This window comes from Enoplosus armatus, chromosome 14 (genome assembly GCF_043641665.1).
Source record: "Enoplosus armatus isolate fEnoArm2 chromosome 14, fEnoArm2.hap1, whole genome shotgun sequence".
Lineage (NCBI taxonomy): Eukaryota > Metazoa > Chordata > Actinopteri > Centrarchiformes > Enoplosidae > Enoplosus > Enoplosus armatus.
In genome coordinates this window covers 5,976,753-6,004,366 of record NC_092193.1, presented here as the reverse complement: position 1 = coordinate 6,004,366, position 27,614 = coordinate 5,976,753, and the positions used below count along the sequence as shown (strand labels likewise).

The 27,614-nt window shown below is 40.1% G+C and overlaps 1 protein-coding gene across 1 annotated transcript in view; it reads right to left on the bottom strand.

Moving 5' to 3' along the window:
- Window positions 1–26,781, bottom strand: part of LOC139296353 (piezo-type mechanosensitive ion channel component 2) — a 76,958-nt gene extending 50,177 nt beyond the window's left edge. The window contains exons 1-7 of the mRNA XM_070918735.1: window positions 26,718–26,781; window positions 19,956–20,051; window positions 15,322–15,447; window positions 8,714–8,756; window positions 5,655–5,821; window positions 3,691–3,951; window positions 2,987–3,200 (exon numbers count right to left, since the gene is read on the bottom strand). Coding sequence (XP_070774836.1) covers window positions 2,987–3,200; window positions 3,691–3,951; window positions 5,655–5,821; window positions 8,714–8,756; window positions 15,322–15,447; window positions 19,956–20,051; window positions 26,718–26,781 — 971 coding nt within the window. The remainder of the gene's footprint in view (window positions 1–2,986; window positions 3,201–3,690; window positions 3,952–5,654; window positions 5,822–8,713; window positions 8,757–15,321; window positions 15,448–19,955; window positions 20,052–26,717) is intronic.
- Window positions 26,782–27,614: the final 833 nt, after the last annotated feature.

Sequence of the window (27,614 nt, the reverse complement as noted above, 5' to 3'; positions counted from 1 at the left end):
AAAAAAAGCAAAAATGTTAAGATTTTATCTTGGGACCCAAAAGGGGGTCTTGACCCCAAGGTTGGAAACCACTGACTTAGATGGTACTCCTACTGTATAGTTACTACAGCATTCACAGTTTAAACAGACTATTGTTGACTGTGCAGATGGTGTGAGAGGAGTGCATGCATACTCATGAGTTTGTTTTCCAACGAGAAGCCCGTCAATGCAACACTGTAATCACACCTTATCTGCCATCTGAGCCAAGAGAAGAATGGGGAGGACACAAGGTTTGTCGAAGGCAGTTTCAGCTATACATAGCTGTAAATAGCCTCGGTCCTGACACACAGCAGCACAGCTTTCAAATGAGAAACTGTGAGATCAATAAAACCCTGCAACACCAAGGGCACTGAGGCAACAGATACACTGAGACATCAGGATACAGTGAGACAACAGATACAGTGAGACATCAGGCTACAGTGAGACAACAGATACAGTGAGACATCAGGCTACAGTGAGACATCAGGCTACAGTGAGACAACAGATACACTGAGACAACAGCTACAGTGAGACATCAGGCTACAGTGAGACAACAGATACACTGAGACAACAGCTACACTGAGACAACAGATACAGTGAGACATCAGGCTACAGTGAGACAACAGATACAGTGAGACAACAGATACAGTGAGACATCAGGCTACAGTGAGACAACAGGCTACAGTGAGACAACAGCTACAGTGAGACAACAGATACAGTGAGACAGCAGATACACTGAGACAACAGCTACAGTGAGACAACAGATACACTGAGACATCAGGCTACAGTGAGGCAACAGATACAGTGAGACAACAGATACAGTGAGACAACAGATACAGTGAGACAACAGGCTACAGTGAGACAACAGATACAGTGAGACAACAGGCTACAGTGAGACAACAGGCTACAGTTAGACAACAGATACACTGAGACACCAGCTACACTGAGACAACAGATACACTGAGACATCAGGCTACAGTGAGACAACAGATACAGTGAGACAACAGATACAGTGAGACAAAAGGCTACAGTGAGACAACAGGCTACAGTGAGACAACAGATACACTGAGACAACAGCTACAGTGAGACAACAGGCTACAGTGAGACAACAGCTATAGTGATACAACAGCTACACTGAGACAACAGTTACACTGAGACAACAGGCTACAGTGAGACAACAGATACAGTGAGAGAGCAGATACAGTGAGACAACAGATACAATGAGACAACAGCTACAGTGAGACAGCAGGCTACAGTGAGACAACAGATACAATGAGACAACAGGCTACAGTGAGACAACAGATACAATGAGACAACAGATACAATGAGACAACAGCTACAGTGAGACAACAGGCTACAGTGAGACAACAGATACAATGAGACAACAGATACAGTGAGACAACAGCTACACTGAGACAACAGGCTACAGTGAGACAACAGCTACAGTGAGACAACAGCTACACTGAGACAACAGGCTACAGTGAGACAACAGCTACTCTGAGCATGGTGTACATCACTTTTTGAGACTGTTTTCTATTTCATATTCATGTGTTTTGGCATCTGACTGTGGACTTTGTTTGGATTTTCAGTTAAGTACTTGAGCTTTTACTCGTAGTGCAGATACAATGTTTTCTTAATTCAACACACGGTATTTACTGTTTGTTTTATATTATACGTATATGTCAGTTAGCTGTCAATACACAAATGGTGCTATTGCTGCCTGCAGCTTTTATTCCCTTTTGGTTGCCTGATAGTTGGCAAGAAATGCGGTGGAAAGTCAGGCAATGGACAAAGGAATATGCTGTAGAATTACTTTTTTATGTGGATCCATACGTTTTTAAAAATGTTTTATAATGGGCACCCTGGTGGTCGAGAGGGTAAATACACATACCATGTAATCAGTTCAATTAACAGCAGGAACCTTTATCTACCTGTCAAAATAAAGGCAGCATTCTAATAATAATTTGAGCTATATTGATAAATGTTCCTCTTTTGCTGATGTAGCAGAACATTACTTTTTTTGTCAAACATCTCGGGTGGTAGACTTGATGTGTATTTTGTTTTGTAATTAGTAAATAAGCAGCATTCTTTACATTCCAGGTTGTCAGTCAAACACAATGAGCTCAGTGACTTGAGGTACTTTGTGCTACAGAGTTTGTATTCATTACAACTGTGGCTAACGTATGCTGGCAAGATGTGCAACAATGTGGCTTTACTCCAACCACAATGTTTTACCGCTGCAGCCACAGACAGCTGATTGTCTCCTTTCTCATGCATAATAAAACAACACTGGTTGTAGCGGAGAGCCTAAAAGCTCTGCCTCTGATATTGATGTGCTGTTAGTAGGAGTTTGATATATCTCCCCTCCAGCTGGGTTTGCCTTTTCCTTTGCCTTCTTGTTTGTAACAATAGTAAATATTTATTATCGTTTAAACAAACTTGCCTTTGGGCGCAATAAATATCGTCGAGTCAAAGGAGCTCTGGCTGCTGAGCGCTGTCATCACGTCATGTATTTTCACATTATTAAGGAGCCAGACGACATTAGTACGGGCGTGTGCTGTTTAACTAGAAAACAACAATTCATCAAAGAGACGGGAGATCCAATGCCGTGAAGTTTAACTTTCTCTAGATGAAGCCATCGCTCTCTGCTGTTTGGGAGACAGTTTGTATTTTGTTCCTGAGGTTTGATTCATCTCCTTCTGCAGGCAGAGCGGCAGTCAAGTGTGCCAACAAAGTTTAAATTGGGAACATAATCCAAATCTATTGCATACAAACAAGCAAGAGATATCGCAAATTTAAACACTTTTTGATCTAGACCGATTAAAAAATGAAATGTCCAATATTTGAACCTTGCGCCTACACTAAAAATACAAATTTAAAAACAAACAAGGCAACATTCAGGATTTTGACAGTTTCAGTGATTGGATTCTGTGTGTGTTTTTATGGATATTAACTGCACGTGTCTGACCTGATGTAGCTGTCGTCCGGTGGGATGGACTCCTGGAAGAACTGGAACTGGTAGAGGTAGAGGACAATGAGGTGTCCAGCGCTGAAGATGGCCATCAGGACACACATGCAGCTGAAGATGAGTGTGTCGAAGGTCCGGCAGAGGGACCACCAGGTGCACAGGAACAGAAAGATGAAGAAGTAGACAGCCGAGGTCAACGAGGGCAGCATGATGCCTGCAGACAACAAAAACAGTGGATGCAAAGTCAGAGGTTACTTATCTGAATAGGATGATGTATAATTATCAGCCTTTGTTTTGACCTTAATAGAGCACCAGCTTGGCAGAACGCAGCACATCACAACACTTCAGTGGACGTCAGGTAAATCGTTCAATCCGAGAATCGCTAACTGAATTGTGTCCCTAATTTCCTAAACCATAAGGCCCTCAATTTACTGAACGTGGCAAACCTCTCACCTCACATGTAGTTCAAGAAGCAGGTTCAAACAACAGTTCAGAATTATTTGAAAATATTGTTTGACTTTCAGTACATTACTACAGAATAAAAGCCAACAGTAAAGTATTATTAAGATATTCTGATATCTTGTAAACTGGAATGTATGGCTTTCTGGTTGTTAGAAAGTCAATCAATAAATCACCTAAATATTCAGATGGTAATTCTACGAGATCAAGACGCGGATTCACTGTACGCACACCAAGCTGCTCACCTGTCATGCCCAACAAGATGGTGACCACCACCTGCCCCGCGGTGGTGATCAAGTTTCCGATAATCTCCTTCACTTTGGACGCAACCTCCGCCACGCGCCGCAGGATCTTCATCTTGGTGCTCTCCTTTGCCTCCTCTTCCTCTCCCTCCTCCTCCTCTTCCTCTTCGTCCAGCTCATCGTCCTCCTCATCCTCCTCGGCCTCGTACCCCGCTTCAAAGTCCTCCTCTAGCAGGATGTTGTCCTCTAGGCTCAGCTTCTCCTCTTCTTCCTTGGAGGTGGGTTATAGTGACACGTTACATTTCAGTATCTAATGATGAAAGCAGTTTGGAGGTCAGAGCTCTCCATGGTGCTGAAAACAGCTTCCTTCAGGTAGCATGAGCATGTTTAGCACGTAGCACGGCATATTTAAACATATATATGGTCTGTGTGGCTGCTTGAGACATTATTAGCGACCCTTGGCAGATGTTTTGCTCTGGAACCACATGTTGGCTTGAGATCTAATCCAGTCAGTCCTCTCTTGGCTGTAGACAACTATGTGTCCCTCTTTTCCAGTCTCAATAAAATAGAGACATAATGACAAGCGAGCCATTCACTGTGATTTATATAGAACACATAAGGCTCTAGAAAAAAAAAAGTAGCAGGTGGTACAAACCCTGCTTTGAATCAAACAACAATTTCTGGCTCACTGACGGAAATAAAAGCCTGAACACATCGCCGGCTCTATAGATGAATTCCTGGTGTTTCTCAGTAATGGGGAGCGACGCCATCTGTGCCAGCGTGAGCAGCACAGTCGAAGTGAAAGTGAATGTGGATTTAATTAGCACCGAGTCATAAAGAGAAGGGAGGACTTGCCAGGGGATGGGGGCTGTATTCCAAGTCATCAACTCAAAGGGAACTCTCTCTATTCAAACTCCTGCTCTGCTCATGAAGCTCAATGTGGACATTAGCTACAGAGCAGGAGAAGAGACTGTACACTCTACCGGCACTTCAGGAAGTAAAAGCTTTTTTCTAACCATTGTGAAAATTAAATCTGAGCAGTTATAACTCCCAAAATGTGGTACTTGTTGTTGTTTGTTTACATTAAACACACATACATGTCATCCATTACCAATATAAACTGTCAGAGACCTGAGCTGCAGCCTGGAAATGTTGACAAGCTCATAGAAATTTGTCTTTGCTCATAGAAATTTGAAAAATTTGTCATTTTCCTCGTCCAGAAATCTAAACTCAGTTCGTGTAGAGATGTTTACATTGAGATTTGTGGCCATCTGAGGTGTTTGGAGAACATTTCTCCAACCGAGTAAAGACGTTTCCTCTTTTATATTTAGGAGAACATTCTCATTTACTTCTTCAGTTTAGTTTTATGGACTTGAACACAGTTTTTTAGATGGTTTTAGATGTTTATCCCAACACACACTAGGCTGAAACGATAAGTCTTAATAATCTATTAGTCCAGCGGTTCCTAAACATTTTTAAAACCACAATGGCTTCTTTTGCTGCTTTCTCTGGCAATTAATATTTCTGACTGCCATGCACCTGGAAAACTCACGTGCTGGAAACAATGTTACGTTACCTCCAACCACCAACCGTGAGCTGACATGTCACTACCCTTAGCTACAGCATAAATGCATATTTAACAGGGGTAAAATGTGGTAAAACGTTATTGAAAATAAAAAACATCTTGGCCCATTCTTAAGACATACTTTAAACTGTTTTAAATCTTGAGGCTAATAAATTGATCAAGGAAAAATACTATACACTCGCAGTTTCCTGCTCAAAGGGTGAGGAATTGCTGCTTTTTTTCTGATTTATGTTATTATAAATTGAATATCTTTGGGATTTGGACTGCTGCTTGGGCAAGATTAATTATTTGAAGAACTATGAGAAATTGTGATGGGCTTTTTTCACGATTTTTTCTTTGATTTTTAAACAATTCATCAGATAGATAGATAGATGTCTGAAACCCACTTGTTCCTCTGCTTCAAAGTCGGCGTTGTACTGGGCCATGTCCTCAGGCGGTCTCTTCTGGACCAGACTGCGACACAGCAGCCAGATGGCCAAGCCGGCCACGAACATGCCGATGTCAGGGATGAACACTCGGATGCCGTTCCCTGCGTCTGCACCAATCACACTGGGGACAAACAGAAGACAGAGGATACGCACTGACAGAGAGTACAACAAACTTAACTGTCCATGAACGATCACTTCTAATATGAAACGTTTTTTCTAAGAAATCCCGGGACTTGTGGTTGCTCGTTTATTTCACTTGCATGAGGCCCACAAATAACTGTGCTGTAGTGTGCTTGAATCTGGTCTGGGATATTTGTCACATGTCACCTCCCTCTGTATCTGTATCCAATCTTTTGTGTCTCTTTGACTATTTAAAAAAAGCAAAAAAATATTTCAACAATCTTAAAAAAATTACATTGTCACTGAGTCTTTACATCCTTACAATCTGTGTTCATGCAGCCTGGAGCTGCACCCAAACTCATAAGAATGGATATTATTGCAGAAATTATATCTTTCAGAAAACACAACCTGTTCACATGAATGCATGGGAATCTGGATTTTTCCATGACTTAACTGTTCTTTTAATATGTGTTGTGTTGAATGCTTCAGCTTTTATATGGAGTACCACCCACTTTAATGAAATCAGGCTTGCCGGTTTTAAATGTAGTGAAGTGAGTGAAATTCCATTCAAACAAAAAGGCCATGAGAGAGAGTGTGGGTGTTTTTTTTAAACTGAACTGTGAAAAACATGTTTACTCCCTTGAAAATTGCATCCTTTGTTCACAATAAGGTAGTGTGAACAATAAGCCCTCTTTTACCTCATTAAACTGCATAGAATAAAGTGAAAAGGACTGAAACTACTTTAGAGTTTTATAATTTAAGGTATGATGATGATAATCTGAATTCTCTTCACACCAAACACTGTTATAATAATTTATAACACATATTATTTATCTTAGTTATGGTCTGCACAGTGTGTGGTTTTCATTCATCGACTAAAATAAGACTTGTTTGATGTCTTGTGGTTATATCGCTGTAAGCAAACAAAGCTTTTGTAACATTTGTTATTTGATTAGTCTGCTCACCGCTAACTAAATACCAAAAGGGCTGTTCAAACAGGAAGCGAAACAGTGGCAGCCGACTGTTGCCATGACAGCTATAGTAACGTCAGGCTTCAAATGATCTGGTGAGATGTATCTGTGCTGCCTAAGGACAAGTTTTATGAGGTGTCATGATTGCATGTACAATTAAAGCAAATAAAAATTGTCCTTGAAATGGCTAACAGGTTTCAAAACCTTTAAAACTCACTTTTATCATCCAAACCAATTTCTATTTCAGTTTTACAACAATCTCACTGCATCCTGTGAATGGCCACCAAGTGTTTTCTTTACATTTCATGCTGAGCTCCAAGTGTAATTAAACTGTTTACAATAAACAAAACATACTGGTGGTTCTGTGGCGCAGGCTGCAGGAGAAAAAGCTGACCTGATGCTTGGATCGAGTTATAAAGCAACTGGTCATTTCAAACAGAACCAATCTCATTCTGGCCTTGAATGGATATAAAGCTTATAAAAGTTAACAAGTTGAAAACAGAGTGCTAATCAACACGATGGAAAACGCACACTCAGATAAATAGTTGGGCCTTTGGCTGCTGTTGGCGAGTTTAATCTAATCAAGGACGTCTGTTTCCATGTGCTTTATTGTTGTGAAGCTTCGTGCATCCTCACATGGATGAAAGAGATGGAAACCGTCAGAGCCAGATATGGTTGAGCCAGCAACTTTAATGACTCCTACTTTCCCCTGCTTATCATGTGAGAGAATTACAATAACATTAGCAGTGCTAAGACCTGTCCTTTCTGCCTCAGGCCGTAGGGGTAATTACTCATGAGGAGACAGTGAAAAACTACAAATACAGAGACCGCAAAATATGTTCAAAACCATATAAATATTTGGTATTTATATGGGATTTGAAAAGGTCAACCTTGAGGAAAGTGAAGGAACTGTTTGGGTGAAAAGGCCCACGACAGCTGTGAATTGTCTTTAGACTCCTATACATCTGACTTGAGCGCTGCATTTTCCTCCATACGGGCAGTAAACAGGAGAAAGCATCCGCCTGTGTAGCAGACGCAGCTGTAAATATTGTGTACACTGTATATGATCCTCAACACAAACAGGTGAATGCAGGCAGGATAAAATGTTTATGGCTCTGCTTCCGCCACTTACAGTATACTATCCACCGAGGGCTGTTGAGTACTGGAAAAAGGATGTGGCTGAGTTTGGACATTCCCGTACTTAGGAAACCACATCTAACACGATCACGGGGGTGTGAGGAGACAGACACAGCGGCAAAAGCTTTGAAAAATAGGCCTGTCAACTGATTGTCAGCCGTAACTGGGTTTAGCGTTCATCAAGAATCCACACAGGGACAGGTTAGGAGCATTTATAAACCTTGTCAGATGACGAGCCAGCGTGGCTAAATGCAAAAAGTGGTGTTTAATGTTATTGTAGGGTTGCTATATTTAGGACACTTTCCACAATGCAGCCTTCTACTTGTAAATACCGTGGAAGAGAACCACATGTCTGATCTTTGACAGGTGAAATAAAAAATATATATATTTTAAAATGATTTTGCTGTTGAATCTGATAAAAAAAGAAATGTTTCCATGATATTCTGTTGCATAGTCTTGTCATATTCTTGACCCTCCCTTTCATCAGCAAACAGTCACTGAGCTGAGTCCTATCACTTCCTGAAAAAGGTGGGAGAAACATTCACACTCCTTTAAACAAAACCCACACTTGTATACTTTATGCTGCTGATGATCGTCAGGAGAAATGTGATTTCGAAAAAGTGTTAACTTGAAGTTATGAATATTCTGGATCTCATCGATTGCTATATGAATTACAAAATAAATTAAATATATTGTCGAACTGTAAAACACCATCATTATTAGGTGCACATGCTACTTAAGTGAATAAGCTTGTTGTGAAAGTGTTGAATTCATCATTATCTTACCTCTCAAAGCCAATTTGTCTTATGGATTTCTCCCACGTGGAACCTGGACAAAAAACATGAAGTCAGTTAGTGAACATTGATATTGTTTGGCAAAGAAACACACCTTAACACCTTTAATAACACTTTTATATCATAGTCATTAAAAACAAACGGTGGTGTTACAGGTGGTCAAGCAGCTGTTATATAAAACTTTCACATAATTAAGAAGAGATTATTTCCATTACTGTATCCAGTATATATATATACAGCCAATAACTGCTGTTTATTATTCACTATTAGTATAATAGTCGTTTTTCTGCCTCTGACAAAACCATTAACAAACCCTTAAAAAAAACTGCTATCAATCACTTGTAAGAGCCAGAATTCTGCTGAGATAACCTACATGTAAAAACAAGAAAACAAAAAGCTTTGTTTCCAAAGCTCGTACTGGCTGAAGGGTTCCTGTACGTCACTCCAGTGCTCAGAAAGAGATTTCCAGGTATTCAACTGGTAAACTGAGAAGAACTGCCGAAGGTTGACCGGCCTTTGTTCTACTGCCAGACAAAACATAACAGTTCAGTTTGTGACTTGAGGATCTCAACTCAATGACATATCGATATATCCGGCTGTGTCTGCCAGTGTATTAGCCGACTAATTAGGTGCTGAACTGCTGCGGTGCTGAAGTTTCTGGTTCATGGAGCGCAGTGCGGAGAGCGAAGATGTTAAACACACTTCAGTAACAGCGCTCGACTCGGGTGAGCGTAACTCAAAACAGACACCAGACAAAGCGCTTCATCAGAGAGACTTTATCTAGTGTGCAAACTACTTCTACTTTCAGGAGTTTGTTAAGCTTAAAAAATATTTTTTGCTGCAATTCTTGTTAAAACAGTATATGAAATGTTCAATTCCAGAGTGGAATATATCCATTTTAGAAAAAGGAAAGAAAAAAAGAAAGCTAAACCATTACTTCAGGATGATATCTCTAAAACATAGAGGATTCAGACAATAACAAATATTGTTTATAACCTGATAGCTACAGCTACTCAATCTTTTGCAATAGTAGAGTATTTTTAGAAAGTGGATGTCACTTTGGATTGAAAAGCTTAATTTGCAAATGGAGGGTAACAGATAAAGCAAAAAACAACTGTCAAAAGACAATCTGAAGGATGTTCTCCTAAATGAAACTCACGACATGTATCCTGTTAAGGAATGAGTCACACTATTAGGCACTGTTAGGCACAAACAGGAAACAGACTCTGAATTCCACTCAAGTTGAATAAAACGGTAACGGGCTCTAAGTAAAAACCCTGTCAATATCTGAAGGAAAAGCTTCACTATCGCAGATGTTATGTGTGTTGTGGTAGATGTAGAGGAGAAGGGTGTAGAGGTCAGTGGGCATCATCTGTCATGGGAGGAGCCCACATGACTAACCCCTGACCTAACCTCTGACATCAAACACCAACAGTCCTACTCCAACTAAACTATGACACACTAGAAGAATCTGTCCACCTCCACACATCTACTCCCATTTCAAGCTGCTCAGTGATGTGACATGATATGATATGATATGATCAGTGAGGACGGACAGTACTGTGACTGACCAAACTGGGCAACACATCACACCTGTAAAGGATAAAAAGACAAAACAACCAATACAAATCAGTTATTATTCTGTGGGTATAGAAATGCATTGTGATATATTATCTAGAGGAAGGTGACATGACTTCAAATCAATATCACAATCATTTCACCTTAATGACAACCTCTTTAAGCCTTGGTGACACTTTTTTCTAAAATCACAAATCTTAATCACATATTGATGTGAATTATTTGCTGAAAACGAATGTGTTAAACTACTTAAATTTGTGTATTTTGTCCAAGATAAGGAATGCTGCGTCTCATCATATCTCTACACATCAAAAGATAATTAATAGAAACAGAATTTTACTTGATGATGGATGATGAAGATGAACAATAACGCTCTCTTCCTAGTGGTTAAGATGCACAGTATATAACTGCAACATTGGTTCAATTCCAGCCGGGGAACTTTGTTGCATGTCATACTCCTGTCTGTATCTACACTGTCACTATCTAATAAAGGCAAACCCACCCAAACAACAAAGAAAACCATGCTCTCTTCTGTTGTACTAACTTGGATCCAAAACACAACCTGTAAGGAGCACTTTTGAGAGAAAAACAAGTCCTACTCACCTACACAAATGTAGGGCAAAATTCTGGCTGACGCTAAAACATCCATTCACTGATGTTTTCTATATTAACATTTAGTAGTCCCAGACTCACTGAGAATCAACACCCAACTTGCCTTCTGTGAACAGTATTTAGCTGCTTTAAGCTCATTGTTTTGGTTTTATAGCTTGCCCAAATTAAACCATAGGTGGTAAAAAATATCAGATAAGCAAATAAATACCACCTGGCGATGGCTGGTGATCAAAGTTGTGTATTTAGCTAGCAAGCACAATGCAGCAGCACAGCACAGTGCAGCTTTAATTTAGGAGACTTCTCACAAGCATAAACAAAAAGAAAAATCATCAGAGTCTGGAAATGTAATGCCAACAAGCCAGTGGTATATCATATTAATTCTTCACTACCGTTTTTGGGCCTCTGGTCTAATTAGCTAGCTTCTTAACTGTTTGTGTCATTTACAAGCCAGACAGGCCAGAAACTTGCACAGGAGGAGATAAGGTCAATTGATGTTGTTGTAATCCCTAATAATCATAATCATTGTCCATAAGGTGGACAAAGGTCATAGATTACTTAATGGCCCATTTAAATCTTCAAATAGAAACTCTTCATCTTAAAATGTCAGGCCGGTGATCACAGGCAAAACAGAGGCTGTTTCAGTAAATCCCAAATTCAGACATCTGCAACACCTAACTTCACCCGGCCCGAACTGAGTTTACAGGTGTCAGAGGAAACCCATCCTGTGTGTTATATCATACACGATGACGGCCAGAGGTAAAGTCAGGCCAGTCTGATCCATAGGATGAGGAGGGGGATATTGTCTAATAGCCTGAACTCAGCATGGAGACTTCTGGAAAACAGTGTGAGAGTCTCTGCCCGTCGAGGCGAGGCCGCTTTCCACCCCAGCTGAGAACCAAAAATACCTGTCCTCAGACTTTATGTGAACATCATAAAACACCCTTTGTACTTGCTGGGCCGTTAACCTCTCAGCACAGCATTTCTTTGCACACTCTCTTCTATCTCTGGGGCCTAATGCCAGTTGCCCTTTTCCGCAGGGACCGGTGATATGCAGCGTCAACATTTCAGCACGTCATAACTGTAATCAGACAATCAGCAAGCGGAGGGAGAATTCAGTAAATGTCTCACATTTGGGGAATGGTGGACAGGATATGTGGGGATACGGAGGGCGGTAAAGGTCAACAGTTCCGTCTATGTGACTTAATGAAGACTATCCCTGAGGAACTTGTCACAAAACAGCCATTCAACAGGCCATTTACTCCTTATGAGCTGGTGAAATATCCATTGCCATCAGATATGGGCTGAATCAAACTTGAAAAATTCTTTCTTTATGGTTTGTTTTAACCTACCTCATCGCCAGCTGGGTGGGGGTTGCCACTAAGGACAATGACTGCCAAAAGGACAATCACGGGAAAGTATTTTGTAAGTCATTGTATTTCTTTCTGTCACTATCTGACAATTTAGTTGACATTATCTGTAATGTAATGAGCTCCACCCATCTGGTGCTCTTTAACGGTTAATACAAACGCTCGTGACTGTTTGTAAATGCAGTTCCCGTAGTGTCGAGTCAGCACAGAGGAATGACAGATGACTCCAAAGGAAGCCGGCCTGAGCTCATCTGGTGACCAGTCACTGACCTGCTCTAACAGCTGGAGGTGCTAGCTTTTTTGGAAAGGTTTTCTCAGTCATACTCAACTCAATTTACTGCTCTAATGGTGTATTTGGCTACGGCGAACAGAGGAAATTATATGAAGTTATCTGGAGGGAGGATAACCGCCTCACCGCAACGGAGGACTCTTTGTTTATACTTAGGCTGCCAAAAGGAAAAGGGTGTCGAGGGGCTAAATGCCAGATATAGAAACTTGAGATAAGGGATTTACTCAGAACACAGGCGGCGGATCAAGGGGACAAAGACTAATATCTGACTTCTTGTTGCATATGTAGCCCAAAAATAAAAATAGGAATAGGATGGCATTAACTTCAGGAAGTAGAAATATGCATATAAATCATCACAGTTTGGCAAAAACACAAGTTATATAAGTAAATATAAGTTTTCAAATACATATGTATGTTTAATATTGTGCAATATTGTGAGTCTTACTGTTGTCAGCAACGTGCTGAACAAATGTTTCTTTTCAAGTCATTCTTTAGTGTCCCTTTAGCTCCATATGAAGTTTTTCATCATGAGTGTGTGCTGTTGTATTTCTCCACCCTGAGCCTCATTAATTGTCAAATGACAGCAAGGATCCACCAGCTGTTCACCATGGAGCAATTCGTGAGCAGCCCAGTGCGGGACTTTGCTGCTAAATGTTGCAGATAATGACTCAAGATGGTAGTCATTCAAGTGCCAATGGACCTTTTATGATATAAAGTTCGAAACAAAACCCTTATTTGACTTACAGCTAGCTATAGTCCATACATCCAGCATACGTACAACACCAGGAAGATGGTGCATTAAAGTGCCTCGAGTGCATCACGTAGCCAGAAACCAAATTTTTACCCCGGTGGAACAGCCTCATATTATCCAAAACCAAAGAGCTGATCACTGATTATTATTAGTGTAAGGCTGATTCTTTTAGTCATAAATTTCATTGTTAACATGTCAATCGGTTGACTGGCTAGTATGAAATTAAAGCTTTTCAAAGTGATATTACATTGCAAAGATTCACAAAAAGTTTTGTTTCACGACTCACAATCCTTTTAATGTGAGTAACTATTGTTTAAATAAATAAGCAGATCAATAGACAGGTACTGTAGATAGATAATACATAGATAAATGGATCTATGAATTATCTATAGATGGATAGATTTTATGGTCTCATCACACCAGGGTTTGATCTGCCAGAAACGGCAGCCCTTGAGACCTCAGTAATAAAGATCTCCTTGAGTGAATATTTAGTCTACCCTCTCTGAACGGCTCTGTGTGTTTCTGCCTGAGGCGATAAGGTCCGTTCTGCCTTCTGAGCAAAGTTGGCTCTACTTCGACGCTGGAAAGCGACTTACCTCCATTAGAAAGAACAAGTCATTAGAACACAAGGTCAGGGTCTGTCCCGTCTAGACACATTCAAATTTTACAGTTTGATACAGAGTTTCATGAGAAAACCCAAGGCCAACTATTAACACCTTCCCAACACCGAGTCAGTAGCTTACAGTGTTTGCTTTACTGGCAGCAAGAATCTCCTTTTTTTCTAGATCGCCATATGGCACAAGGAAGCTAATTACATTGAGGAATGTGTTAGATTCATAAATCTTCATGATGTGACAAAATGCTATAAGAGTGAGGATATTTCTAGAAATTGTGAATCATTATTAGAGAGCATATTTTACCAACTGCTACAAGTGGAGCATGTCTTCACTTAGTTTTTCTGGATGGAAACTTTCCTTCAGGCTGTGAAAAAGAAACCCCCCCGACACCTTCTCTGGTGATAAACAACTCTGTGACACTGCACCAATAGCTCAGGTCAGAGTTTAAGACACAAAACGGCCTGTGTGATGGATGGCACACACGTGTGCACACAGTCTGTCATGAACGTGTGGCCCAACAAGTAGAGACCTCGCTGTTTTGGTGTTACATGAGGGCTCAGAGTGAGTAAATTATAGAATTAGAAATTAATTAATTGTTTTAGTTTTTGAGAAAGGCACTAAGTACTAACATTGTCAGGGATAGGGTTTCCTGTTTGGACCACCTGAAACAGCATGAACTCATAACACTGTCCAACTGTCGCCTACAAATTATGTTTATATACTCACATTTGTTAGGTTTTTATTGACATAATGAGAATGGATCATTCAGGAATGTACCTGCAAAGTCGCAAAATCAAAACCTACGCCCGAGGTGTCTGGAGGACCTGCTTTATCTCCTTTAGGCTCTTACAGCACTTGATTAAGGTTAGGGAAAGAGGGTGGTCTTGTTTAAATACTAAATAAGTGACTTGAAGTTCGAGACGAGACCACAATCTTTCCCTAACCTTTACCCAAATGATTGAGTAGCCTTAACCTAATCACACACGGGACCCTTCCAGGGTCAAAGTCTTTGTATCTAACACTACTGGACTGGAAATAATGTTGCCAGTGAATATAATCCAGGCAACAACTGCGTTTCCTCCATATAAACATATTTGGCTAAACCATTTTGTAGCATACCCACATCATTTTTAGGAGACAGGGTTGCAACTGTCAAAATTTAACCAATATTAAAAATTGAGTTTAAAGGGTTGATTGTGGCTTTATTAGTCTGTCAACCTTCTTCTTGTATGTCTTTCAAAAGAAAACTGAAAGAGACGTCATCAGTCAAGTCCATTCTGCACATTCTTCGTGGATTCTTGACCTGTAAGTCGCTTTGATTTGAACATACTCAAGAAACCTCACTACCTTTAGAGCCTTGACCATAAAGGCTGCAGTGTACTCACAGTTGAAGTCAGAGGTGAGCGACTTCCCTGCCAGGAGGCTGTTGACGGTAATCTGATAGATGATGTGGAGCAGCAGGAAGGACATACTGGTGAAGCACAGGGACTGCAGCAGACGCCCTGTGTGGCCTGGAGGAGGAGAACAGCTACAGTGAGTTCACCACCACCACCACTCAGTTTAAGGATTTCCACATGTTATTTCTGCCGTTCATGCACTGAAACCCAGAAAAAGGTCTCTTTGCTGGTTATTTTTTCAAGACACAGAGAACTTTGTCCAACACAAGGGGTGAAATTTTAATCCTTTTTGAGTTGTGCAACATTAAAAAGTGCCTGATATTTCTGAATTTTGATAGTATTCATAAAGGAGAGCAAGGAGGGCAACGATTCATATGATCAGTTGTGAAGTCTGGAGATGTTTTGAATGAGTTTGTAAAAAAGGTGGAGGTGACTGGGAGAGCACCCAAGGGGGATTTTCTGTGGATCACGATACATATCCTGGCTAAGAACTGGCAACACCACCATAGAGCAAAGCTTATTTCTGTTGAAAAGTCAAATAAACATTCTGGTGGACCACAAGACCTCTAATTCTCTCTGAGTCTCTAATTCATCATAGAAGGAGCAAAGAAGAAGTTGGCAAGAAATTACTTGGCTGTCCAAGATCAGTGTATATACCGTAGGTGTTGACTGGCCTAGTGTCTGTCTTTAATGTAGGTAAAGAATACAGCTGTCAGTGGACATTACTGATCCTGGGAGGGAAGGATGGAAGCAGTCTGAAGAGCTGCCACAGCTGCTCAACACATGGCTATTTTATAGTGCACCTACAGGTATTTGGGATAATTTCAGGAGTTGTTATGGTGATAATCCTCTACAGTAGGATTTTTTCGGACCCCCTCTTATTGAGAAAATGATCATCCTCAGGGAAGAATAAGCTCAATGGGGCTCTTCTTCTTTGAGGTAGAAATGACAACATCATCCTGAAAGAGTAAAATGTCCCACATATCTGCACGGTTTGGTCCACTGGGTCTTCACATGGCAACGTCTCCATCTCATTATATTTACTGCATCCTTGCGGGGAACACATACCGGTTTTATTACAGCGTATGGCACAATATCCTGGCTGAGGTGAAATGCTACTGCAGAGCCTCAGGCCATCGAGGGCTAACCTTCAAATCTGTGCAACAACAACCACGGCAGGCAAATTAAATGTTGAAGTGAAAACAATTTGTGCTAATTTCCCATTGCAATTCCCTGGGCTTTCACAAAGTGTGAAAAGAATGCTTGTAAATACAAGGAATGAGGACTGTTAGCGAGCTCCTGCGTCCAAATTGGACCTAAGGCTCCGGACAACGCAACTGCTTTGGCTCTGTCCCCCTTTTTTCCTATTTGTAATTGAGCATTTTTGTTGTGTGACGGCCATCTATGTTGGTAGCCTGACGCTCATCTTGAATTAGTATTTCGCTTCGCTTCATTATTTAGTCTCAAAGTGCCGTCCCAAGAGTACTTTTTAAAGGCTTTCAAAACAGAGGGCATTGTTCAGTTGCAGCTTTTTTCCCCCAATCAATCAGATAATCGTATCCATTCGACAACATTAAGACCTGATTTAACCACATGGTTTTGCTAAATCATAGTGTCAGAGAGGGCCAATTAAATGTTTTGAACCTCAATGCAATCATTTGGTATTTTTGAGAAGTCCCTGCCAGACAATACAAAGGAGAAAATTGTCTCAGATCTTAAAAGGGTATGATAAAGATGGATATGAAAATAAAAAAGCCAAAGTAGGAGATGCGTTAAAGCCAGACACCCTCTGTTAGAAGTTTACTTGCTAAAACATAAACCTGATAAATCATCCATAACATCAAATATTTATACAAATTCATGCAACAGTACTAAAAGACTCCCCAAAGGGAAATTGCCATGTCAGTGCCCATTCAACAAGGTATATAGCACCCACTGTAAAGCCTCTTAAAATGCCTGTTACCCATATGAGAGCAACCGTTTAGATTTTGTTCACCTCCACTGAGAATTGAATGCATTCAAGGGGATGTGGAGCCAAATACTGCAATTACGACATTAGAGAGTAAATCACACACAACAACAAGTTGCATAAGATCTTGTTCGTCTCCAGTTAGGATTGGAGTCTTGTATTCTGACTTATCCTTGGGCAAACCGCACTGCTGTGGCTTTTTAAAGCAAATTACATCTAATGAATTATTCATGTATAACATTTGGTTTAAATTAACTTGACCGATTTAACCGCCGCATGTCCTTTAAGATTCAACAGACAAAATGAAGCAGACCATCAAAACAAAGCACTGAATTTAGCTCAATCCCTCTCTAATTCCCTCTGAAACAAATATGTAGCGTGTGTCTCTTCTGCACGATGAGATGTGTATTTTTTTTTTTTTTAAGTTTGTGCTTTCAGTGTGTATTCTGGACGTCTGCAATAGGTTTTCATACATTAATTAAGAGAACAATTTAAATGTCATGTACGACAGCCAGGAGGAAGGAGATAACTGTCAAGTTGTAACTCCACAGATTATGATTATAATAACATAATTACCACAGTGTAGCTGTGTATTACTACCTTTCATTCTAAATGTGAACAATCTGAAGTTAAATGGACAATTGATAATTTACAGATCAGTAATTATGGCAATATCACAATCATCCTCAACCACAACCAGCTGTTATTTAAACTTACGTGGCACCAAAACTAAATACTTCTTCCTGCCATAACCTGATAAATATTTACTTAAAATAACCTGCAATGATTATAGTTTCCAATCAGTCAAAACTGATCTTTGTAACAAAGACCCTGCTCACTCTTCCTCTTCCTCACACTTCCTCATGATGGCCGACAGGTGAGGCAGACAGATGGGATATGTGCTGGCAGGTGTTACACTAGAAGAGCCTGCGGCAATTTACATGTGTGATATTCACTTCTTTTGTGGTTTTGCTTTTGTGAAACACAACAATCTCTGGTTAAATGTTACATAAACATAAGCTGGGCCTCCCGGAAAATAGAGCTTCAGTGCTTCAATGACATCTTCTTTTTTGTTTGTTTGTTTTTTAAAAGAGAGAATGGATACGCTTAAGATTTAGAGCATTTAAGAGGTTGTTCTGCTGTAAATTGGGACATTGTTCTTCTATTGTGATTACTTTTAGATCACCATTTACTCAAACACTCTGACAGTTGAGTGAAATATAATGCACCACATTACATTATACTACCTGAATCAAACTGGTTATGTGGAAATTACAGAAATAAACCACTCAACAATATTTGATAACATATGTAACTTTACTATTAGCAACACCAGAATCCCCAAAGTTAATGGAAGGTGTAAAGGTGTCTGGATACCAATCCAATCCAATGGGAGAATAAAATAAAGTCTTATAACCCAAACCTAAGTTTAGTTTAGGGGGACAGGACATTCTGCCTACAGGCCCGCTTCATGTTTTAGCCTAATAAGACTAATATTTATAAATTAAAAAAAAGAAATTCTGATTTAAATGCCATGTGTTGAACCACGTTTGAAGTCAACAGCTATCAGATACATGATCACTGAGCTTTACTAGAAGACTTCTCTCTTTAACTATTGATGAGAGTGTAAGTGGTCCACTTTCTCTGCTCCCTCCTCTCCCTCTCCCTCTCTTCCTCCTTTACTTCCTGATTGTTATTTCAGCTGGAGACGAGCAGAGACAGCTCTCGGACTGGATGTTGTTCCCTCCACCAATATGGGTTTATGTATAATTAAACACTGCATGTGGTCTCCTACAGAAACCTACATTATGTTTAGTATTTCTGCGTTGAGGGGAAGGCATAAAGGCGCGGCTGAAGTTGGCCACCGCAATCCCACATTCATCACCCCGTAAGGAGAACAGTCACCTCGGCCTCAGAGGTCAACTGTGATTTATATTTCTTTGGAGGCTGCGTAGTTGCCCCGTCACCAGTTTTAAGGGTGGCTTTCATTTACTGAACTCTTTTCTAAACCAAAATACCAAAGAGCTTAAATGCCTCAAGCTTCACATCAGCTGAATTAACTAATAACACTTGTCAAATGCACGCAGATCACGGTATTACGACATGAAACCCATCTAGAGAATCAGTGGAGCCTTAGGAGCAATTTTTATACCCCCCCCCTTAGATAAGTGAAGCGGTTAGCCATTATCAAAAACAGCCCTCATTCCAATTCTTATTTTTTTTTTCTCTGAAGGATATTTCACAGGCTCTTTTGTGTTTCTTTTCTCAACTGTAAAGCTCGTGTGTTCAGTTTTATATCATTTATATGGACATTATCTGTGTAAATTAAACCAAACCTGAGGCTAAAATGTACATTTTCATCAAGTGGACATTAGATCTGGCCCTGATGGATCACGTCTTTCTATCTCAGATCTGGCTAGCCGTGGATCATTTTTATTATTACAGATGGACTCATGCCCGCACTAACCTATATTACCTTTCATGGACTGAACTATGTGCCAAATCCATCCTCATCTTGAGGAAATTCAAGTCTCCTGGAGAAGGGCTGGTTTACATTACAGAGAACAATATTGCAATTCAAACTGGAGGCTTTTGGCGATGTACAAAGCCAAAGCCATCGAACATGTGAAGCTTCAAAGAGAGTTTCACTTACCCTGCATTGTTGTGCTTGTGGGCTCTGCGAAGAGTGGAATAAGCAGGAGATAGATGAGGTAGACGAAGGACAGGGCATTGTACCTGAACAGGCAAGCTGCAGAGACCAAGACACAAATACAGATTGAACAGCAAATCCACCTTTTGATCACACTAAACAACAATAAAACTCAGTTTAAATACCACTAATTCAATAGCGTCTTTATTGCTGTGTGTGCGCTACATAACCTTTAACAGTAAATAAAGTGCGGAAGCTGGCAACAAGCTGCCCAGTCAGGAGTCGTCACTGAGATCAACCAAACGCAGATTTGAGAGAAACATGTGGTGAAACTCATTAAAATGTTCCTGGTGTAGAAAAGCTCTAAGTAATAAAAAGCCAGAACATTCCTCTAACCAAACTTTACACTCACAAGCCTCATTATCTGTTCATCTGGCCTGCATGACAAAAAGAACCGGAGCTTAATTTAGTCATTCAGGGAATTGACGATTGTTTTGAAGTACAATAATCACCCGATAGTATTTGGGTGTTAAGAGAGACAATTAACTGAGTGAGCAGCTCTGCAGTCAGCTTTGCCTCTCTGGGCTTCATAATGCCTCATAAAGTACAGGTTTATATCACATGAGAAGATTTCATTTTGTAGGAATCACATAGCATTTCATGGATTGTGAGCATTATTGAAACTGGATCATTTTTTGTAATAAAATCCACAAAACTAAAATCTCTAAAAGTTTTGCAACAGAGTGGCGTCACAAACCAGATGCCCCTAAAATGCATGATGTACCTCAGAGTTTAGAAAACAGGAAAATAACTTTTGGTTGCCAAAACTCTGAATGAAACAAAGCCACATGGAGCGTGCAGAGTTTGAAATGTCATGACCGTCAGTGTTTGGTTTTAGTCTTTTTCATCGAGGACTAAAATGAGATTTGATTGCTAATATTGATTTATTTTAACTAACTCACTTCTCAAATGTGAGGATTTGCCACTTATATCATTGTAAAGTGAATATCTTGTGATGTGATGATGTGACATTTTTCACCTTTTTCTCACAATTTATAGACCAAGAAAATCATCCGCAGATTAAATGATAACGACAATAATCGTTAGTTTGCTTTAAATACAGTTAAGCTTGAGTTTAATGCACCGTTTCTGTATCTAGGATGTGTCACTACACACTGGATTATGTAACTCCACACACTCACCCTTTCCCGAACACTCTCCCCTGCACACGCACACACTCACCCACATATAAACACAACCCGTCCAGGGACATGAAGGAAGTCTTTTGAGCTCATGATGAAAGTTAAAACACTTAAGTGCAAACATGACTTCCAAAAACCATTAATTGATGTATTGATCCGTAAAGCACCTCATTTCCCAGAGTCAGACTGACCATCTGCCCCAATCAGGGCTTTTAACAGTTAAACAGCTCTCATCACCTGCTGACTGAACATCAATTAACGCATCCAAAATGAACCACACTGCAGCTGAACCACTGAAGCCTATGCATGAAGAGCATTTTGAGTTTTGTACTTTTAACAGCAGTAAAATCAGTTCTAAATAATATTTCACATAACACTTACAGCTCACAGTTTGCACAAAACATGTGATAACGCCCTTTCTGCCTTACATTTCTTTGAACATTTTTAGGTCAGTAGGTAGTGCAGCAGGGTGGGAAGTACTACACAGTAACTTTGTACAAAATGTGGACACACAGTCTGACCTCCCAAATTTTTCTTTGCGGTTATATCAACAAGCGCAAAGTTTACAACCCGGTCGGCTGAGTGAGTTGCCGTCTCAGTCATAGAGATCGGCCCGTCTGGGCAGCTACTGGTCTTGAACTTCTGAAAAATTACACTTAACTGCTGAAAATGGTGCTTTTATTTATCTTTGCACACTCAATGGACCTATTCATTGACATTTGACTTGGCTCTGACTTCTCCCTTGCTGGAGCCCTAAGTAAGTAAGTGAACCTCCTTGTTTTCTCTGTGCTCTCAGATACAGACCAATGAAAGCCAACAAAAGTTAATAAATGTTATGGGAGTTGTCATCTTTGAGAAAACCACCAACATCTGTAGATTGTTGATGTGATTCAATTTCAAGTACACATGTATGCTTGATATGCCAGACAGTCGAACAACATAAAGAAGCACTTTATCATTATTGTTCATCATTTTTTGTTTCCTTTTCAAACATTTCAAACAAGTAGGTGAGATACTTTTTTCAGCCTAAGCCTCTAAGGTGAATGAGGAGGGAATGACGCACCATTTCTATCCCCACCCATTTTATCTTCTTTAAATGTGGCATTAAATAAGCTCTAAACCTGCCTATTTTGCCCAAGTTGGCAGTCTGTAGCCCGCTGCTCCCATTATTCATCTGTTCAGAGTTACAAATCTAAGGAAGTCCTTTAGTATCTCTACTGTGAAGAGATACAGATAATCTGTATCTGCATGGCTCTACTCCCGCTGCTAGCCTGCAGACACTTGACCGCAGTCTTCCTGACCGTTTGCCTCCACTGTATGACTCACCATCTGAGGATTTTAACACAAGGAATGAAAATAAACTGCCGTTGTTTTCAGACATCAGATTACTGCAAAAATCCCCATTCACGTCTGAATCAGGCTTTTGTCTCTCCCAGTAAAAGCTATTATTACAGCACACAAAGCCTAAACACAAGAGAAGCAAGACAGCCTTAAATGTGAAAACAGGGCCAACCGACTTCAGAGTTTGAGCCCAAAAACATAAATGTCATGACAGAAGATAAGGTGGTGCGGTGCCTGGCAAGACCGAGCACAGGGAGATATCAGAGGAATTTAAACCCTTCTGAAGAAAATAATAAAGAGCACACCACATCAAATCTATACCTCCGCTGTGCGGAGGTTTACTGTTTTCAACAGAGCATGAAACTTGAAGTATATTTAACAAACAACAACTGCTTACTGGGTAAAAAGAAGCCTCTACGATGACATAACACATCTTCCTGGAGCAGCTGTTTTAATTCAGGGCTGCAACTAATGACTATTAAATCTACCTATCGATCACTTTCTTGACTAATCGTTTAGTCCATAAAATAGTTAAATTTTTAATTTATCAAAAGTGTAGCTTGACCATTCAATTTTAGGAAAGAGAGTGTGTTTGTTGGCTAGCTAACTATCACTTACAGGCTTGCTATGTACAAGCTAACTAACGCTAGACGCTAGTGTTTGTAGGGGCTAGCTCATAGCCATTTATTAGTTAAACAAAACTATGTTACCTTTGCTTAACAGCAGCCACAAATAAAAGTTACAGTATAATGGTAAACACCATAGCGACAGTAATAGTAGCAAAACATCCATGAAGTCAACTGAAATATGCTAACATTAACTTAGCTAACTAGCTAACATTAGCTAGCATAAGCTGCTGGTCATACCACAACAATTAACACTGTTTTGGCAATTAAAGTGTGTTGAATTGAGCAAGGGGGTGTTTTATTGTTTATGAGTTCAACTTTTTGTTTGTACGAGGGATATTTCAGAAGTTACATTTATATAACGTCAGTAGTTTTGATACATTAGCCTGCTAGCTTGCTGCCTAGCTACCAAACAGCCAAAAATGTACAAACCATGGTTTGTTAGACTCTAATAAAGCTACAGGTGTTTTAGACGTGGGTTAGTACCACATACTCAGGCTGACGACATGACCATTTGTGTCACAATAACCTCTCATTTGAAAATACTACTAATAATCTTTTTTTTATCAGCTATCTACTTACAAATGTGAATTGTCATGTATAGAAGTTTGTTTTACCTGACACCATGTACCATTTTCTTTGTTTTTTTCTCTGCTCCTGATCAGTTTACAGACTGAATAAGCAAAGTAAGTTGAAATGAAGCACTTATCAACCATTTTCTGATCTAAGAATGATAAATGGCTTTTTCTACAACCTGAAAACTGTTTTTAACCCTGACACAGAGCTTTATTTGTACGATGATTCAGTGGGTTAAAAGCATGATTTTTACACACCCACATCTCCTCTGGACCATCATGATGGTGCCAACTGTGTCTGCTTCAAGATTTATGATGCAAATGTATTTTGTCTCATTAAGTTCAAATAAAAACCTAAAGCATCATGAATCCCATGATGCTGCCAGCAGCGAAGCATCCGCATGTCCACCTCTGTTTGCTTCAGTGCTTTACTCTGCTGCAACCTGCCCGACTCAAAACACAGCTGACCTCCTGCCCCGTCTGTACATTCACACCACAAGTCTGATTTCAGATCAGACAATTGCCGCGCTCATAATCATGTTCACACTCCAAACTGTGCCAGTAAACACATAAACAGCGGCCTGTTTGATCTGCAAAACTGTAGCTGTGTGCAAATGTGTGTGTGGTAGAGGGACTGTGTACACATGAGCCCAGCAGTTCTGTGCTTTTCAAAAGAGGTGCTGTCAGATGACCAACAGGAAACACAGACTATGTAACGTCAGCAGACAAGTCTGTCACTAGGACATGACAAAAGCGACGGTGTGCAACATATATTACACTACTGAACGTATACAGTAAAGGTAATAATGTAGGTGTTTGGAGTCAGATGACATCTGCTGTGCTGCAGCGTGTTTCTTCTCTGTTTATGCAGCACTGAGAGGCCAAAAATATACTTTCTTAATCCTATTTTGTCCCAAAAACACACAACATGAAAGCTGAAAATATGGACCAAAACAAGAGAAGGAAAAGAAATGGAACCTAAAATGATCTTCCAGCCACAAGTTACAAACGATAAAGAAAAAAAACAATAATCTGCTTTACACCGTTTGTTAGCTGATGGCTTGATGGTTATTGATTTACACCAAACCCATTCAGTTTTAATTAAGATGAGATCTTTGTCTGTCAAACAGAAATAACGAAGGAAAGTCATCCGCTGATCAGATGATGCTGATGATCTCTCATCCCTGCCGCCGTCTGCTCCTATATACCTTCCCTTCTTTCCACTTTACGTTTCCTTCATCCTGTCAGTTACTGTGTACAAGCTGCAGTGAATGACAAGTGCTCATTTTGCACTTTGAAAAAACATAAAATATTAAAGGTATGTTTACGATAAAAGGGAAGGCAATTCTTCTCTCCCTCACAACCACATTATTAATTCATACTGTTAAAACGACTTTCCACGAATTAATGGAGACAATGCATGGCCTCACAATTGCTTTTGGAAATAAAGGGGGCGTCGGGCTGTCAAGTGATGCATTATGGTGGTACTGAGTGGGTCTTATCTATAGAAAGCATGCTGTTAGCTTTAAAAGTACCTCAGCCTCATAAAGCTTACACAGACACCACAATGGCAGTTAGACGCTAATCATTTTTCACTTGTGGCCTGCCACAGGATTACAGCTTAAAGCACAAAGTAAACTGCATTTAATAGAGGCTGCAAGGTGCGATCATACCTCGAGCTTCATCTCCACAAAGACTAAATCAGCGTTTAAGCGTGTGCCTTCTTCTTCAGTGAAACTAGTAATATCTGAGCTCCAAAGACGAGACTTTTCCTGTCTGTTTAAAGCTGCTAAAAGTCCAAATAAGCTGCCAACTCTGACCATGAGTCATCTTCTAAATCTGCATAGCAAGAGAGTGAATCAAACATTCACCAACACAGCAGGAACAATAACTTCATCTGTGTGAGAGCGCTTTTCTTAACAAAGTTACAAATGCTGTAAACAAACCAAAAAACTCCCCCGCTGACTAAAAGGAATGTGAACAACACAGGACACGTAGCTCTAACACTGTCAAGGCAATATAAATGTTAATTAACAGTATTAACACTACAGGCATGTACTGAATGTCCAGTCAGCAGTTAAACAATCAATAACAACACTGATGATTCATTAATAGGCAATAAGCAAAACTCAGAAACCACACTAGAAACCACAGCTATCAATTATATAACATGTAACATTATACAGTTTGAGGCAAATAGACAACCTAAAGGAATGGTTTCTGTTTTTATTCTGAGTAGAACAAATTAAAACAGTAAACTGATTTGTTGATTTGATTATTTTAGCATTTCAGGCTTTTAAAAGAGAAAAAGATGCACTTAATATTTGTCTGTTTTTTTTTAAATATCAGACATTTCTGGACATACAAACTGAGACATAAACACTGTGTAGAGTGTGGGGACTCCAAAGGGTCGCTTTTGACGCACACTCTGCAGTGACTGGACGCTCTCTTATCGGCTGTGTTTCCTTTACTAAATCCAATAAAAGGTGGCAGCCAGGTACACCACTGTTCTGGTTTGTAATTTAAATATATCACAGCTGGTGTATGACTCTGTGTCTCAGTCTATTGCTTTTGTTTGGTTCCCAGTTTTAGAGCACAGACCTCAACAGGGAAGAGGAATGAACTGTGACCTCCAGCATCATGAGGTCAGTCACAAATCATCATAAAAATCTATTACAAGTTCCCACAATCATACATTTGATTTCTGCTCTTGAGATTCTGAGTATTCAAACACACACAGGTTTGCACTAGTGTACCTCAGATTTTGAATGAATGTCACAGATTTTAATGTAGTTTAGTGTAGGAGGTGGAATATTTGGCAAATTAAAAAAAAAAGACAAGTCACAATGTTAAATATAAGCTACAGCCTTCATCAAACGTTACATTTATAATGAATTAATTTGAAATAACAATATCAGATAAACTATTAATCGATCAATCACCGAACCCCACCTGGCGCACACATTGCAGTGCAGGCCGATTAAGATGCGTAAAAAGTGGGGATTCTAGAAAAAAACTCACCAGCTGCAAGACACAGCGGCAGCAGTAACCTGAAGACCAGCCCGCACACCACCTCAGAGGCCATGGCTCCGGGCAGCCCGCGTTGAATCCAGGTAAAAGTAGCCGAGGATTGTCTCTCTAAGGTTTCTCTCTCATCACAAACTCCTGCGCTCTGTCAAATCCCAGCTGACATCAAACTGGTGCGCTCCTCCAAACGGCCACATCAGCTCTCCCTGATGACACCAGGACTCCGGTGGTTATTCCACGGCGAAAGACTGCGCATTTACTACCAAGGTTCACCACAGCGGGCATGTCACCGGTAAGTAATGTCACCATGATAGTTTAGTTGCTCAGGCGTATTAAAGTCATGTTGGCGCTGCACAAACTCAGGTGCGCGTAAAAAAATGCCGGAGGAAGGAGCCAACAAGTCCTCAAGACCAATTAACCTGCTTTTTCTTTTCAACAAAACTACATAGACGAGAAACGTTCAAAATATAAGAAGGTCTAATTTCACTTCTTTACTGTGAAGCGTGACAGGAGCTCTCAGAATAACCGGATAGTTTACCCTTCCCGTTAGGCTCCCTTGGTGAAATTTGACTTTCTGACTTCTGGTGTGGATTGTATTCGCCAACAGGAGGCTGCAGGACGTGTCTGTGGTTGACACCTGATTCAGCCAATCAGAAGTCTTTGTCTGGTAATCGGTCCAGCCTCCTGTGATAATTGGAAGCAAGAGGTGGGACGCGGAGATGGATGCAAATACCTCAAGTATGAGAGGATAACGAAACCAAATCCAGCTTTTGTTTGATTTTAAAAAATATTTATTCTCATAGTTTCACAGTATTTAGTCTGCATCTTTAAGTCTACATATAAAGCACGCCCACTTCCAGGAAGATTTCATAGGCTAAATGTCAAGAGACT